This window comes from Biomphalaria glabrata, chromosome 10 (assembly GCF_947242115.1).
Source record: "Biomphalaria glabrata chromosome 10, xgBioGlab47.1, whole genome shotgun sequence".
NCBI lineage: Eukaryota > Metazoa > Mollusca > Gastropoda > Planorbidae > Biomphalaria > Biomphalaria glabrata.
In genome coordinates, this window is record NC_074720.1 from 6,208,748 (window position 1) to 6,221,670 (window position 12,923).

General features: G+C 38.2%; 1 protein-coding gene across 1 annotated transcript; it reads right to left on the bottom strand.

Annotated features, from left to right (window-relative positions):
• Window positions 1-890: 890 nt before the first annotated feature.
• Window positions 891-1,502, bottom strand: LOC106056316 (uncharacterized). The gene has a single exon (XM_056044527.1). The coding sequence runs from the start codon at window positions 1,500-1,502 to the stop codon at window positions 891-893; it is 612 nt and encodes a 203-aa protein (XP_055900502.1).
• Between the last annotated feature and the right edge of the window lie 11,421 nt (window positions 1,503-12,923).

Consider the following 12,923-nt stretch of genomic DNA (forward strand, 5'->3'; position numbering starts at 1 on the left):
GTTGGTTTCGTTCCTTACAAGAGAATGTGTGTGCATTCTCAGAGTATCTCAAAGATATTCCTGTCTTTCTGTCGGCAAAAGACTGAGCTGGGTCTTGGTGTGGCTCGCCCGTGATCCAACCTCTAGAAACCGAGACACCACAACTACACAGGGCTACATCTATATAGGGGATGTTTGTGGCACAAATTCATTTTACGGACGATGTAAAGTGTCAAACTACAAACACCCAACTCTAATGGGTACCTGACTTTAGTTAGGGAAAGTAAAGGCGGTTGTTCGTTGTGCTGGCCACATGGCGACCTGCTCGTTAACCGTTGGCCAAAGAAACAGATGACCTTAACACCATCTGCCCATTAGATCGCAAATGTCTGAAAAGTGAACTTTACTTTAATACATCAGTGAATAAGTAGAAACTAAAGAACTAAAATACACAAAGAGAGTAAACACAACAAGATTTTGTAAAATCTATATTGTAATCAAAATGTTTTGCCAAGTACAGCGGTTTTCAACGATCATATTCTTCAATCTAAAAAGTTGAGAATCACTGTGTTTTAAGACTCTAAACATTCCATCGTTAGAAGGAAGGTGGAATTAAACTTTTAAATTTACTTTTGGTTTTTAAGTTTTAGTATAATTTCAAATGTAGGTTCCCAAGTTCTTGAGCAGCATTCATCAGTACACTTTGTTGACCGTATCACTGAATCCAATCCATGTTTAAACCAGAATCGAAATTGCTAGAAGGTGGACTTCGATGACCTCAATTGATACTCAGTGCCAGTTTTAAATGTGCTCACTCAGATCTTTGCAGAATAGTCGACTACCTTATTTAAAACAAGATTTAAGAAGTAAAAACTGTCATTTCTCTTTTTTTTTATCAAATTGCACTAGCATTACTTAAATCGATGAGGGCGACCCGCTGAAGCCCACAATGTCCTGTGCAAAGTGGGGGAGGTCAATTTACTTTTCTCATCCACTTTCTCGTCTACTTTCTGATTCACTTTCTGATCCACTGTCTCATCTAGTTTCTGATCAACTTTCTTTTCCACTTTCTGATTCACTTTCTGATTCACTTTCTTATCCACTATCTCATCTAGTTTCTGATCAACTTTCTTTTCCACTTTCTCATTCACTTTCTGATTCACTTTCTTATCCACTATCTCATCTAGTTTCTGATCAACTTTCTTTTCCACTTTCTGATTCACTTTCTGATTCACTTTCTTATCCACTATCTCATCTAGTTTCTGATCAACTTTCTTTTCCACTTTCTCATTCACTTTCTGATTCACTTTCTTATCCACTATCTCATCTAGTTTCTGATCAACTTTCTTTTCCACTTTCTCATTCACTTTCTGATTCACTTTCTTATCCACTATCTCATTTACATTCTGATCCAATTTCTCATTCACTGTCTCATCTACTTTCTTTACCACTATCTCATCCACTGTCTCATTCACTGTCCTAACCAGTGACTCATTCACTGTCTGCCTCAGTTCATGTGTCATCTCCTGTCACAAGTGTTATATCAACAGTCACTTTCACCTTCTCATCGACTTTATTACCCTTTGTCTCATCCACTGACACATCTAGCACTAAGGCAGCCCATTTCTTTATCATCTCTTTCAGTGAATGGACAAGGCTTCGCTACTTTATTCAGGCCCGAGCTTCCCTTATTTAATGTTTCTACGCTCACATCTGTTATTGAAGGGATACACCTGCTAGGTAACAAAGAGTCACATTAACCAGTTCAAGAAATCTACGTGAGACAGGTCACTGTGACTTACTAGACACAGAACTTATTTAGATTTTTTTCTTTTCGGTAAGTAAAAGGAATGTCAAACTCGACCAGCATCTCAGTCTAGGAAATACTTTTTTTTTTCTTATTAGTCTTTTTAGACGCAGCCTCGTACTTCAAGAAAAGAGTTTTAACTCCTCACTTTTTCTGAATCTCTTCAAGCTCAGACAACTCTGGAGAGTTCGTTTTTAAAAACGCCATAAGTAAGATTCTATGACACGAGGAAGCGGCTGTCAGACATTCACGGGAAGAATTGTATAAACGACCAGAGACACGGACCACTAGTTTTTCACACAAACACACCCACATTTTATCAAACTACTTGACCTAATAATACAACCCACATATACACTCTCACACAGACATGGTCAGCAATAGAAACGTCTGCATGTTCTAAGTTAGGGGTTCTCAGCCTGTGGGTCGCGACCCCCTTGGGGGTATTGACGATTTGCGAGGGGTCGCCTAAGACCATCGAAAATATGGATTGTTATTGTCTATTCTTCTATTGCTGTATGTGAGTTGGGGGGGGGGTCGAGGCAGAGTGGGGGAGTGTAAAAAGGGGTCGCCGAGCATAAAAGGTTGAGAAACGCTGTTCTAAGTGGTTACATTTTTCATATTGACATCATTTATAGTGGGCAGAAGGACTAGATCTACATTGCTGCCTGGTCGTGAGGAATGCGCGCTGGACAATCGTTCGTTGGTCTCGATGGTCCCTGCCCGCTACCTTCCCTGTAGTTCTGCTGGAGGCTTGGGCTAGTATTTTGATTATCTTCAGCTCGTAAGTCATATCCAATTATTTTAAAAATCTTGTCTTATAATTTACTGTCGTCCCTTAAAAAAAAATAAAAAAAAAATATTACATCCAAGTGATAACAATGACGTACATACTCACATTCTTCTTCTTCTTGAAACTGTCAGGTAGAGTTGAGCCTTCTGCTCTTGGAAGGCCAGCAAAAGTGATGAGAACAGTGTACACCAGTGATGCCCAACCTAATTCGGCCGGCGGGCCATTTTAATTTCCAGCACTCGTGTCGCGGGCCACTACAATAAAAAGAAGAAAATATGAAACTGAGAATAAACCAGTTTAAACAGTTTATTACAGACACGTGGCTCTGCTTACACCCTTAAAGCGATCACGTAACCCTAACTTTTGTTTATCATTGAAAAAGTTTGTGCACGCCTACTCAATGAAGTGCTTAAAATTTTTTTTGTTATTATCCTTAAACCCATGTTTGCTCCCATTTCATTAACGCACAAATATTAAATGGTACCACTCGCATTGATACCAAAAAGAACGCCAACCAAAAGGATGCAGTAATGATTTCCTGTGTTGCACACACAAGGTTTCTAGGATACGGCCAAACTCAAGACAGCAGCGACATTGTCGAAGAACCAAAAATCACTGTCATCAAATTTTGTCGCCCAAAAAAATAAACGGTGTGTTCTTTAGAAAAAAAAAATAGTATGAATATTAGACTCTACATTAGATTGGAATGAAATCAAAGTTCCAATCCTAACGTTGGGGGAAAAAATTGTCAACCTTACCTTTTTTCTACACTTTGTTCCTATTATTCGGCTGGCCGGGTGGAAACATGTCGCGGGACGGATAAGGCTCGCGGGCCGTAGTTTGGGCATCACTGGTTTACAATGTTGTGTCTGGCGGGTGGGTCAGACTCGTGGCAAGAGGCCGCGTACACTAGGACCCCCCGCCATTTTCCTTTTCTATACCAGGCTAACCTTGCGGGACACGCCATTTATGTAACGGCCCCTTGAGGATTGTGACAATGTTGTGGGAGCTTTTTTACAACTCCGCGCAGTGCAATGAGGATGCTCTCGCACCCCCTTAGGCACCCCCACGGGAGTCTTGTTTTGCTACCCTTTAGCCTAATCGTTTCCTCCTCCGATCGTTTCCAGCCGGGCGCCACTATGAGGCATGGTATCATGCCCGGGTACATACTCTCATAGGATACTGTTTGCCAACCTTTTAAGTGTATATAAATTAAAGGTTTGGAACTCACTTCCCATTATGCTGTGACAAACAAAATGATTCCCTGATGTAGGCCTATCTCTAAGTACAAGACTTTAAAAAAAAAAAAACTGTCAAGATTATGTATGACTGCAGTACTACTATCAAAATATGCAAAAATAAACTGTATGGTCATATCAAAGGGTCCTCAGGGATCGCAAGGACCTTCCTTCAGGAAATAGTACCAGACAAGAGAAGAAGAGGCAGAGAAAGTGATGAGGACAACATAAAATAAAGGGCAGGCCTTTCATTTATAGGGCATACTATCAAGGCAAAGTTTGAAATATTTTTTTTTAAATTTTATATTATTTAAACTTATCATTTTCAAAAAATAAAACACCTTTAGAGTTCTCTATGTCCTTGAACTACCAAAATAAAAAAAAAGGAAAAGGTCATTCCTTCAAAGTTAGATAACTGTTGAAAAAAGATGTCATTTATTTTTAATTTGTATAAGTACTACAAAATTTACAATTTTTAAGATGGAATATAGTGTCAGTATGTCAGTATAGTATCAGAATGTCAGTATAGTGTCAGACTGGTCTGTCATTGAGTGAGAGTATTTGGAAACTGAGGAAAAGAAAACGGCAGAGTGGTTAGAACGTCATGAGTTCAAATTCAGCTCTTTCCCCTTCCTGTTTTTTTTGATATATGATTTTAAAAAGTAATCACTTTAATATTCAATGAGAAATCCATTTCCCCTCTCCCCGACCCCAATTTTCCCAACTGGTCCAGATAAGTGATAGTATCAGAGCATATTGAGAAATTAATAGCATGAAATAACGGCGGTAACCAAAAACAATTGGTACAAAAAATTTTAATCGCACAGAATTATTGATGTTGGTCTAGATCTTATACAAATCTCATTGATACAACTACTTTCCGTATAAGCTTTGGGTATTTTGTATTTTGTAATAGTATTTTTTTATATTTTTTTTTCTTGTTAGAAATTAAAATAAAGTTTGTGGAAAAGGATTTTTTAAGAGAAGGAAGGGAGATAAGAATACTAGAAGGAACCTGGTCGCTAACAAACAGGCACACAATGTCCAGCAAGAAGGACGTAGTATCAACTGACCACCAGACTTTTATCAGATGTGAAGGAGGCAATGTTGGGGAGGGAGGGGAGAAGGGGTGGTTGCATCGGTCAACAGAAACAACGGAAAAGACATGTAGTAGCCCTGGCCCTCTGTTTGCCCAGCCGAAGATAGAGCTATCAGTGACTTGTCGGGAGAGACGAGTTCCACTATCCCAGATCTCGCACGACGAGCGTCGTATTCGCGCAAGACGGGCAATGTGAGATGTCGACTGTCCGATCAGAACTAAGGCAGCGGCAGTCGTGGAAGTATGCGGTAAATATGTATTATATAGGTCAGGCCACACTAAACAAAAAAAAAATAGGGTCAACAAAACAAGCAAAAAAATTTAAAAAGTATTAAAACAAAAAAAAAACAACAACAAAAATTATATTAGGGGAGGAACTCCGCACACAACTATGTCTCTCAATAATGTAGAAGTTATTTTCCGAATTCGAATTTAAAAAAAAATAGTGTATAACTAGGATCTAATAGACTGGCAGAATTTAAGTCAGTGGTTAACAAGCATGACTGAATGCATGACGCGTAGGACGTAATCATCTTCTTTTTTCAAGTAACGTCTGTATTATATAAGATAAGAAGATATGAAGATAATAATCTGAAACAAGTAAGACTATTTTAGGTCATGTCTTGCCCTTTAACCCTACAAAAGTCTATCTATTCTTTTATCGAAAAATACCCTTATGGTAGGCTAGGTACAGACGTGATAATAATATATTACTATCCAACCTTTAGTTTAAAAAGTCCTAACTACAATCTCTGAGCATTTAACAACTTCCTAATCCAATATCAAAATATCGAATTAATAGGATATAGAATACAAAAACGAAAATAACTAATTAGTTTTAATAAAAGTTTTTGTTTATAATGAAAAAAAAGAGTAGAATTAAACATTACAAACAGGATGGAAAGAAAATAATCAAAAATTGATTGGGAAAAATTAACCCTAGTGTCATTAAATGGATGTTTTTTTTTTCCAAGTTTATGTTATGGTGAAACTTGGTTATTTGTTTTTGTTTACTATTAACCTTTACAAGGCTAATGTTTCCTTCATAAAAACGTACTGAGACCTCCGACCAAACAATCTTTTGGAGGAAGGTTAACCACAGCTATCCGGACTGGACGAAGTAGGAAGTAGTGGTGAAGGAATCTGTTAACAAGGACGTGCTTTGGCAGCCACACACCTCGAAGCACCAAGCAGGTACTTACAAGCAACGGCACAAATCCGAGCACTCATTCATGAGAAGTGGTTAAAGTCCTGGGAGGAATCCGACAGAGCAAGTGGTGTCTGGCAGCACATGCGTCACCCAGATCGCGACTATCCACGGTGGCAACTGAGGAGGTCAGAGCAGTCAATTGTTGCGCAGTGCAGAACGGAACACTGTCCTACTGGAGCATACTTTGCCCGATTCCGCACGAACTTTGACTCCCGATGCCGTCACTGTGGAGAGAGTGTCAAAACAGTGTCGCACGTCTTGTACGAGTGTCCCCAGCTCCGCGAGCTAAGGGGGGACCTTTCTGAGCAGTCACTCGACTTGTATGGTAGCTATGAGGCACTACGCCGGACAGCTACGTTTCTCGCCAGAGCACTACGGGAGGACTAGTCCTTCCTGCTCTGATTTTTCAATAGGAGTTCATCTCAGGTTAACAAGGCCCTTATAAATCTATTATAAATGTAAAAAGAAAACCGTTTCTGTTAGAAATGATATAGACGTCTTCTTTTTTTATATATATATTTTATGTTTGTATAAATATATTTTATCTCATTACCTAATGAACAGGAAGAATCTTAAAAAGTATATATAAATATATATGACAAATGCTTTAAGCAGAAGGAATTGAAAAATATTTATGTCTACCATTGGCTAACAGCTTCCGTTTACTTTGACCTGCTGTGTCGTTCCGAAAGGACTCCAGTTCTCTCCCCTCCCTCCGTCTCTCTCAATGTCTGTTCCGTTCCACATTTTTGCTACAAATTTTTTTTAACAAGACAACCATCTGAAGGTTGCATTTAACAAAGTAATGACCTTGTTATGGCCAAGTCGGCGTGTAGCCTCGGGTCTTTGAGAGGCGGGTCTGTTGTGAAGCTCTTCCATCCCCTTTCTCTCACAAACACATCCACACACCACTCCACACAAACTTCATGAGAATACTTTGTCCCCAAAACGTCTTCCTACTTTCTCTCACCTCTCCACACTTTTGTGTGGGAAGTGACTTTAGAGTGAAAGTTACTTTAAAAAAAAAAAAGTTGAAATGTTTTTATTTCTGTTTTTCTCTGGTCTATTGTGAGTCGACCATCCTACGTTCCCTGATGGCCACTTCGTCCCCTAGTTACTTCTCTAGAGCTACCCTCAAGTGTTAAGCGGGAAAAAAAGGCGACTACGTGTTGGCATTTCAAATACTCTTTATTTCTAGTGTCTATTCTGAAGAGGCTCCCTAAATCACGTGCGAACGTAATAGCTTGGCTTAAGTGGGTTGCGAAATTACAGACGATAAAAGATGTATACTAGATACAGATTCTCATTTCTATTTTTATTGCATTGTAGATTAGAAAGCAAACCACTTAACAGTAAACAGTGCTTTGTATGTTTCTGTATGAACCTGAATAGATCAAATAAATATTCCAAATATCATTTTTTTCCACTACGATTAATAAAAAAAAAACCCATAAACCTATACTTTACATTGTTACTGTTTGTATAAGCAGTGCACTATTGAGACTTGAAAGGCCCTAAACTATTTGACATTTTGGGCTCTTTATAAGTTCCAATAGTATATTTCAGTGCTGGATATTTCTTGGGGCAATAAGCTACAGCTTATGTTGGCCTATTTAGTATTGAGATTTGACAAGGCCCAAATCTATTTGAGATATGAGGCTCTTGATATGTCCAGATATTATATTTCAGTGCTAAATATTTCTTGGGGTCCCTAAGTTATATCGTGTGTTACCTATATGTACATCGTGTGTATTGATATTTGAGATATGGGGCCCTTTACATGCTATATTTCAGAGCTAAATATTTATTAGGATTGGGGGGGGGGATATTAAGCTATAATTTGTGCTGCCCATAGGTAAATTCCTGTCTATAGGTAAAGTTGAAAAAAAGAAATGTGCGATTGATTCACTATAGCTTGAAAAAAAATACATTTGGTTTATTTAAATTCTCTCTCTCTCTCTCTCTGTCTCTCTCTCTCGGGTTTTTGTAGCTTTATAGAGGCAAAAGAAAATATTGTGTGGGGCAATGTTGACTTAACGACAATTTTAGATATTAACAAAACTAATAGCGGCTATTCCCCTTTCGGGGGCCGCTAAAAATTATTGTAGAGCTCCACCCGCCGAAAACTTGTCCTGCTTTTGTCTCTCTTGGTTTTATTTTCTGACTAGCATTCTCAAATACTTGTCATTTGCTAGTCCTCGTGACTGCGCTATAAACAATTCAAATCTTTTTATTGACGCCAGTGACGCTTGCCTTTTGATGTCTTCGTAAAGCTCTCCATTAGACGCGCCAAGTGCTTTCTATAACATACTCAGATTCCTTGAGCCTTGACGAATAGTACCAAGACTTCAAGCAAATAAATGTACTTCTTATTCAAAATTATTCTGACCACTAAAATAACATATTTCATAAGGTAATCGTGTGCTCAAGCCAAAAAAGAATTTTGTGTAATCCAGATGTTGTTGAAAGCGTGGCTGAGAATAAGTGCTTTATTTGTCCGTTTTTTTATAAACATAAATAATTTTTACATTTTGTGACTTAAGTTAAAGTGAGCTAAGGAGTTTACTTGGATTTACTTCCAACCGGAGCGAAGGAAGGTTAAGCTCACCGGTCATGAAGGTTTGACCAACAACACGCCAACACATCATGTGTCAACAAGCGTGAATGGTTATTTGTGTCCAGTGATCCGTAGGTTTTTTTTTACAAATGTTGTCCTTTGTGTAAACGTAATCTTAAATTTAAAAAGTTTCAAACTCGAAGTCTGCTCATGAAAATTTAATCATAACAAGGCCTGTCTTTGAGTCCGAAGATTAATGAGGAATGCAGTATTTCCAGTGCCTACGCAGTCCTAGCAATGACCTACATATTTTGCCACATCCTCGGCAAGCATAACCATTGTCCGCCGGTGGTCGATGAAGATTTTCTCTTCGCCGTTGCAAAAAGTCAGATTATTTGCAGACGATTGCATAATATATAGAACAATAAAAACAACACAAGACACAGATATTTTACAAAGAGAATAAGATGAATTACAGAAATGGGAATCAAATTGGAGCATGTCTTTCCACCAAGAAAAATGTCAGTTGTTAAGAGTAACAAAAAAATAAAACAAATTAATTCCACTTATCTTATTCATGGTAAACCAGTAACACAGACTAAAAACGCAAAATACCTAGGTGTTATAATAAATGAAAAACTGTCATGGAATCCCCATATTGATGAAACTATAAAAAAAAATCAAATAAAGCACTAGGGTTTATTAAAAGAAATCTCTATAAATCAAATAAGAACATAAAACTAAAATGTTATTTAACATTGGTTAGGCCAATAATAGAATATGCATCCTCTGTTTGGGACCCTCAACTCAAGAAAACATTAAGAAACTGGAACAGACACAAAATAGAGCAGAGAGATTCATAACAAACGAATATTTACGTTTGACTAGAGTAACACCTTTAGTAAAATCACTAAATTTAGAAAGCCTTCAGGCTAGAAGACTTAAAAGTAAAGTAGCAAATACATAAACACTGAACCATAATCTTCAAATACAAAATTTAATAACATACTCAGAAAGACACAAAGATAAAGGCACATTCCTCATTCCGTATGCTAGGACAAATTTGTACAAATACTCCTTCTTCCCTAGTGCTATTAGAGCATGGAATGGGTTGCCTGAGCTAGCCAGAAAAACCAGCGACTTGGCAGAATTTAGGTCATTGGTTAATATGCATGACTAAATGCATGACGCGTAGGACGTAATCATCTTCTTTTTTGAAGTAACGTCTGTATTTAATAAGATAAGACGTAGCTAAACTGACTACATGGATACATCCTAGTGCTAACTAGTATCCAGTGTCTCGTTCGGAAGCCGCCTGCAAGCACTGAAGCAGATGTTGATGGGGCTTAAGCTGGTCTTAAAAACGTTTTCTTGGAGCACCGCTCTTGCGCTAACCAATTTTCAGCACACACACACAGACACACGCATGCACACGCACGCACACACACACACACAAAAGTCTGCCTTTAGTATACCCCATACGTGATATGCGCCCTGCTCAGGGTAGCTGTCAAACTAAAAGTAGCCCCTCAACTTGTGAAATTACCCAAAACAAAATAGGTCCTAATTAAATCGTTCACTGGTTATTCAATTAACTTAAAAACAACAACAACAAAAAACAGCAACTCTCGAAGGTTCTCCCTTCGGCCATGAGCTTTCTTTTAATTTTCCGTAATTGAAATGTGTAGCAGCCGTCAATGACAAGCCAACGGCCTGCTTGATCAGCTTTTGGCGGGAAACAAAAGATAAAGGGCTAAAAAGAAGAAAAAAAATCTGGCCCATTCTAGATGTGAAGACGTCACAAGCCTCGATTTCGCTCATCGCTCGCCCTGACTCATTACAATAGATTCATTACACATAAAAGCCGATTTACATTTTGTTTTTATGAGGGAAAAAAAAAAGAGGCAGACATTTGGAATCGTTATATGTTATCGAGATCCGCCTTTTTTTTTTACCCATAGAAATACATTTTCTAGATCTTTCCATGTATAAAATAACATGCTATTTCTAGACAGAAGGTTATTGAAGTAAAAAGCCCAAGTTTAACTATCATTGGGCCTATGTCTCTGAATAAAATATTTTATATGTTTGGCTTGATATGTTGTAAATACATTTCTTTAATAGGTACATGTTGTTTATATAATAAAATCTTTATTACCCACCGGCTTCGCCCTCTGATTTGTTTCCAAGCTATATCTTGTTTGTTATTCCATGGACACCTACTTTTTCTTGCTTATAACTATATAATGCACAGACTGATAGACAGACTGAGGTGATATAACCTTTTAAAATACTTATTCATTATAGCGATGTTAGCAAACATAATGTAGGTTGAAGGCGCCATGAAACACAACAGTCATGAATGTTAAAGTGGCAAACTAATCCTATTAAGTTTTGAACAGGTAGGTCTTATCACGGTCACATCTGCAATATTTCAAGGTTTAATATGACTGCCTGGTATGGCAATCTGAGCATTAGAAATAAAAATAAACTCCATAGAAACCTAAGTGCTGCTGGTAAAGTCATTGGCAAAAAAAAAAAAAAACCATTTGGGCAGTTGTTTGAGATAAAAATCCATAAAAAAAAGCTAAAAAGATTCTAGAAATAAAAAATCACCCTTTGGGTCAAGATTCTGTGATTTTACCATAAAAAAAATAGAAACAATTTGATATAAACTTTTTCACATGTAAATTATGAGTGAGTCTTTTATGAATGTACATTTTTTTTTATTGTTACAATGTTTTTTTTAGCGTAATGCACAAATTGTAAGACAAATTTTCTTACGGACAATAAAGATTATTATTATTAAAAGGCGTATATATATATTCAAGTTGTACATGAAGCAGCTCAGCTTGGTCACTGTACATGAAGCAGCTCAGCTTGGTCACTGTACATGAAGCATCTCAGCTTGGTCACTGTACATGAAGCATCTCAGCTTGGTCACTGTACATGAAGCAGCTCAGCTTGGTCACTGTACATGAAGCATCTCAGCTTGGTCACTGTACATGAAGCATCTCAGCTTGGTCACTGTACATGAAGCAGCTCAGCTTGGTCACTGTACATGAAGCATCTCAGCTTGGTCACTGTACATGAAGCAGCTCAGCTTGGTCACTGTACATGAAGCAGCTCAGCTTGGTCACTGCACATGAAGCAGCTCAGCTTGGTCACTGTACATGAAGCAGCTCAGCTTGGTCACTGTACATGAAGCAGCTCAGCTTGGTCACTGTACATGAAGCAGCTCAGCTTGGTCACTGTACATGAAGCAGTTCAGCTTGGTCAATGCACATGAAGCAGCTCAGCTTGGTCACTGTACATGAAGCAGCTCAGCTTGGTCACTGTACATGAAGCAGCTCAGCTTGGTCACTGTACATGAAGCAGCTCAGCTTGGTCACTGTACATGAAGCAGCTCAGCTTGGTCACTGTACATGAAGCAGCTCAGCTTGGTCACTGTACATGAAGCAGCTCAGCTAGGTCACTGTACATGAAGCAGCTCAGCTTGGTCACTGTACATGAAGCAGCTCAGCTTGGTCACTGTACATGAAGCAGCTCAGCTTGGTCACTGTACATGAAGCAGCTCAGCTTGGTCGCGGTAAAACAAACTACGGCTAAATGGTGATTATTATAAGACTTAACCTATGACATTCGAATAGTGACCTCCTAAACAGTAGGAGATGTATGGCTGAGTTGTGTAAATCAAATGTGGCTCGATCTAAAATGTCTTCACCTGGAGGCAACACGGCAACCTCCCAAAGACTTCTCCCAACATGTCCACAAACGTGCGCTGAGCATGCTCATTGCATCTGTTTCTAAAAATATTTTATCTAGGAGAAAAACACAATATTTCTAGACTTTAATAAAACATGGAAACATTTTTTTTTTATTTGTGACTAACAAGTCGTGTAGTATAAGCTCAATACTGTCCCCTTAATACTGGACTCTGGTTCGAATCTTACCAGCCGCCATCCCCACGTTACAATCTTCATCTCTGAAGGAACATCCGAACATCCCCCCCCCCCAAAAAAAAAAAAAAAACACTTTCTTCTTAAGCATTAGGAAATATTTCTTCTTCCATCTAGCGTCAACAATTAAGTGAGGAGCATGATTCTCGCTGGGAATCAAAATAGATATTACAACTAAACAGGAAATGGGAAATTGACATAGACAAGAATTACAAATCATTAAAGGGAAAAAACTTAAGAAAATTACCAAACGAATTGAAAAAAAAAAAAAAAAACACACG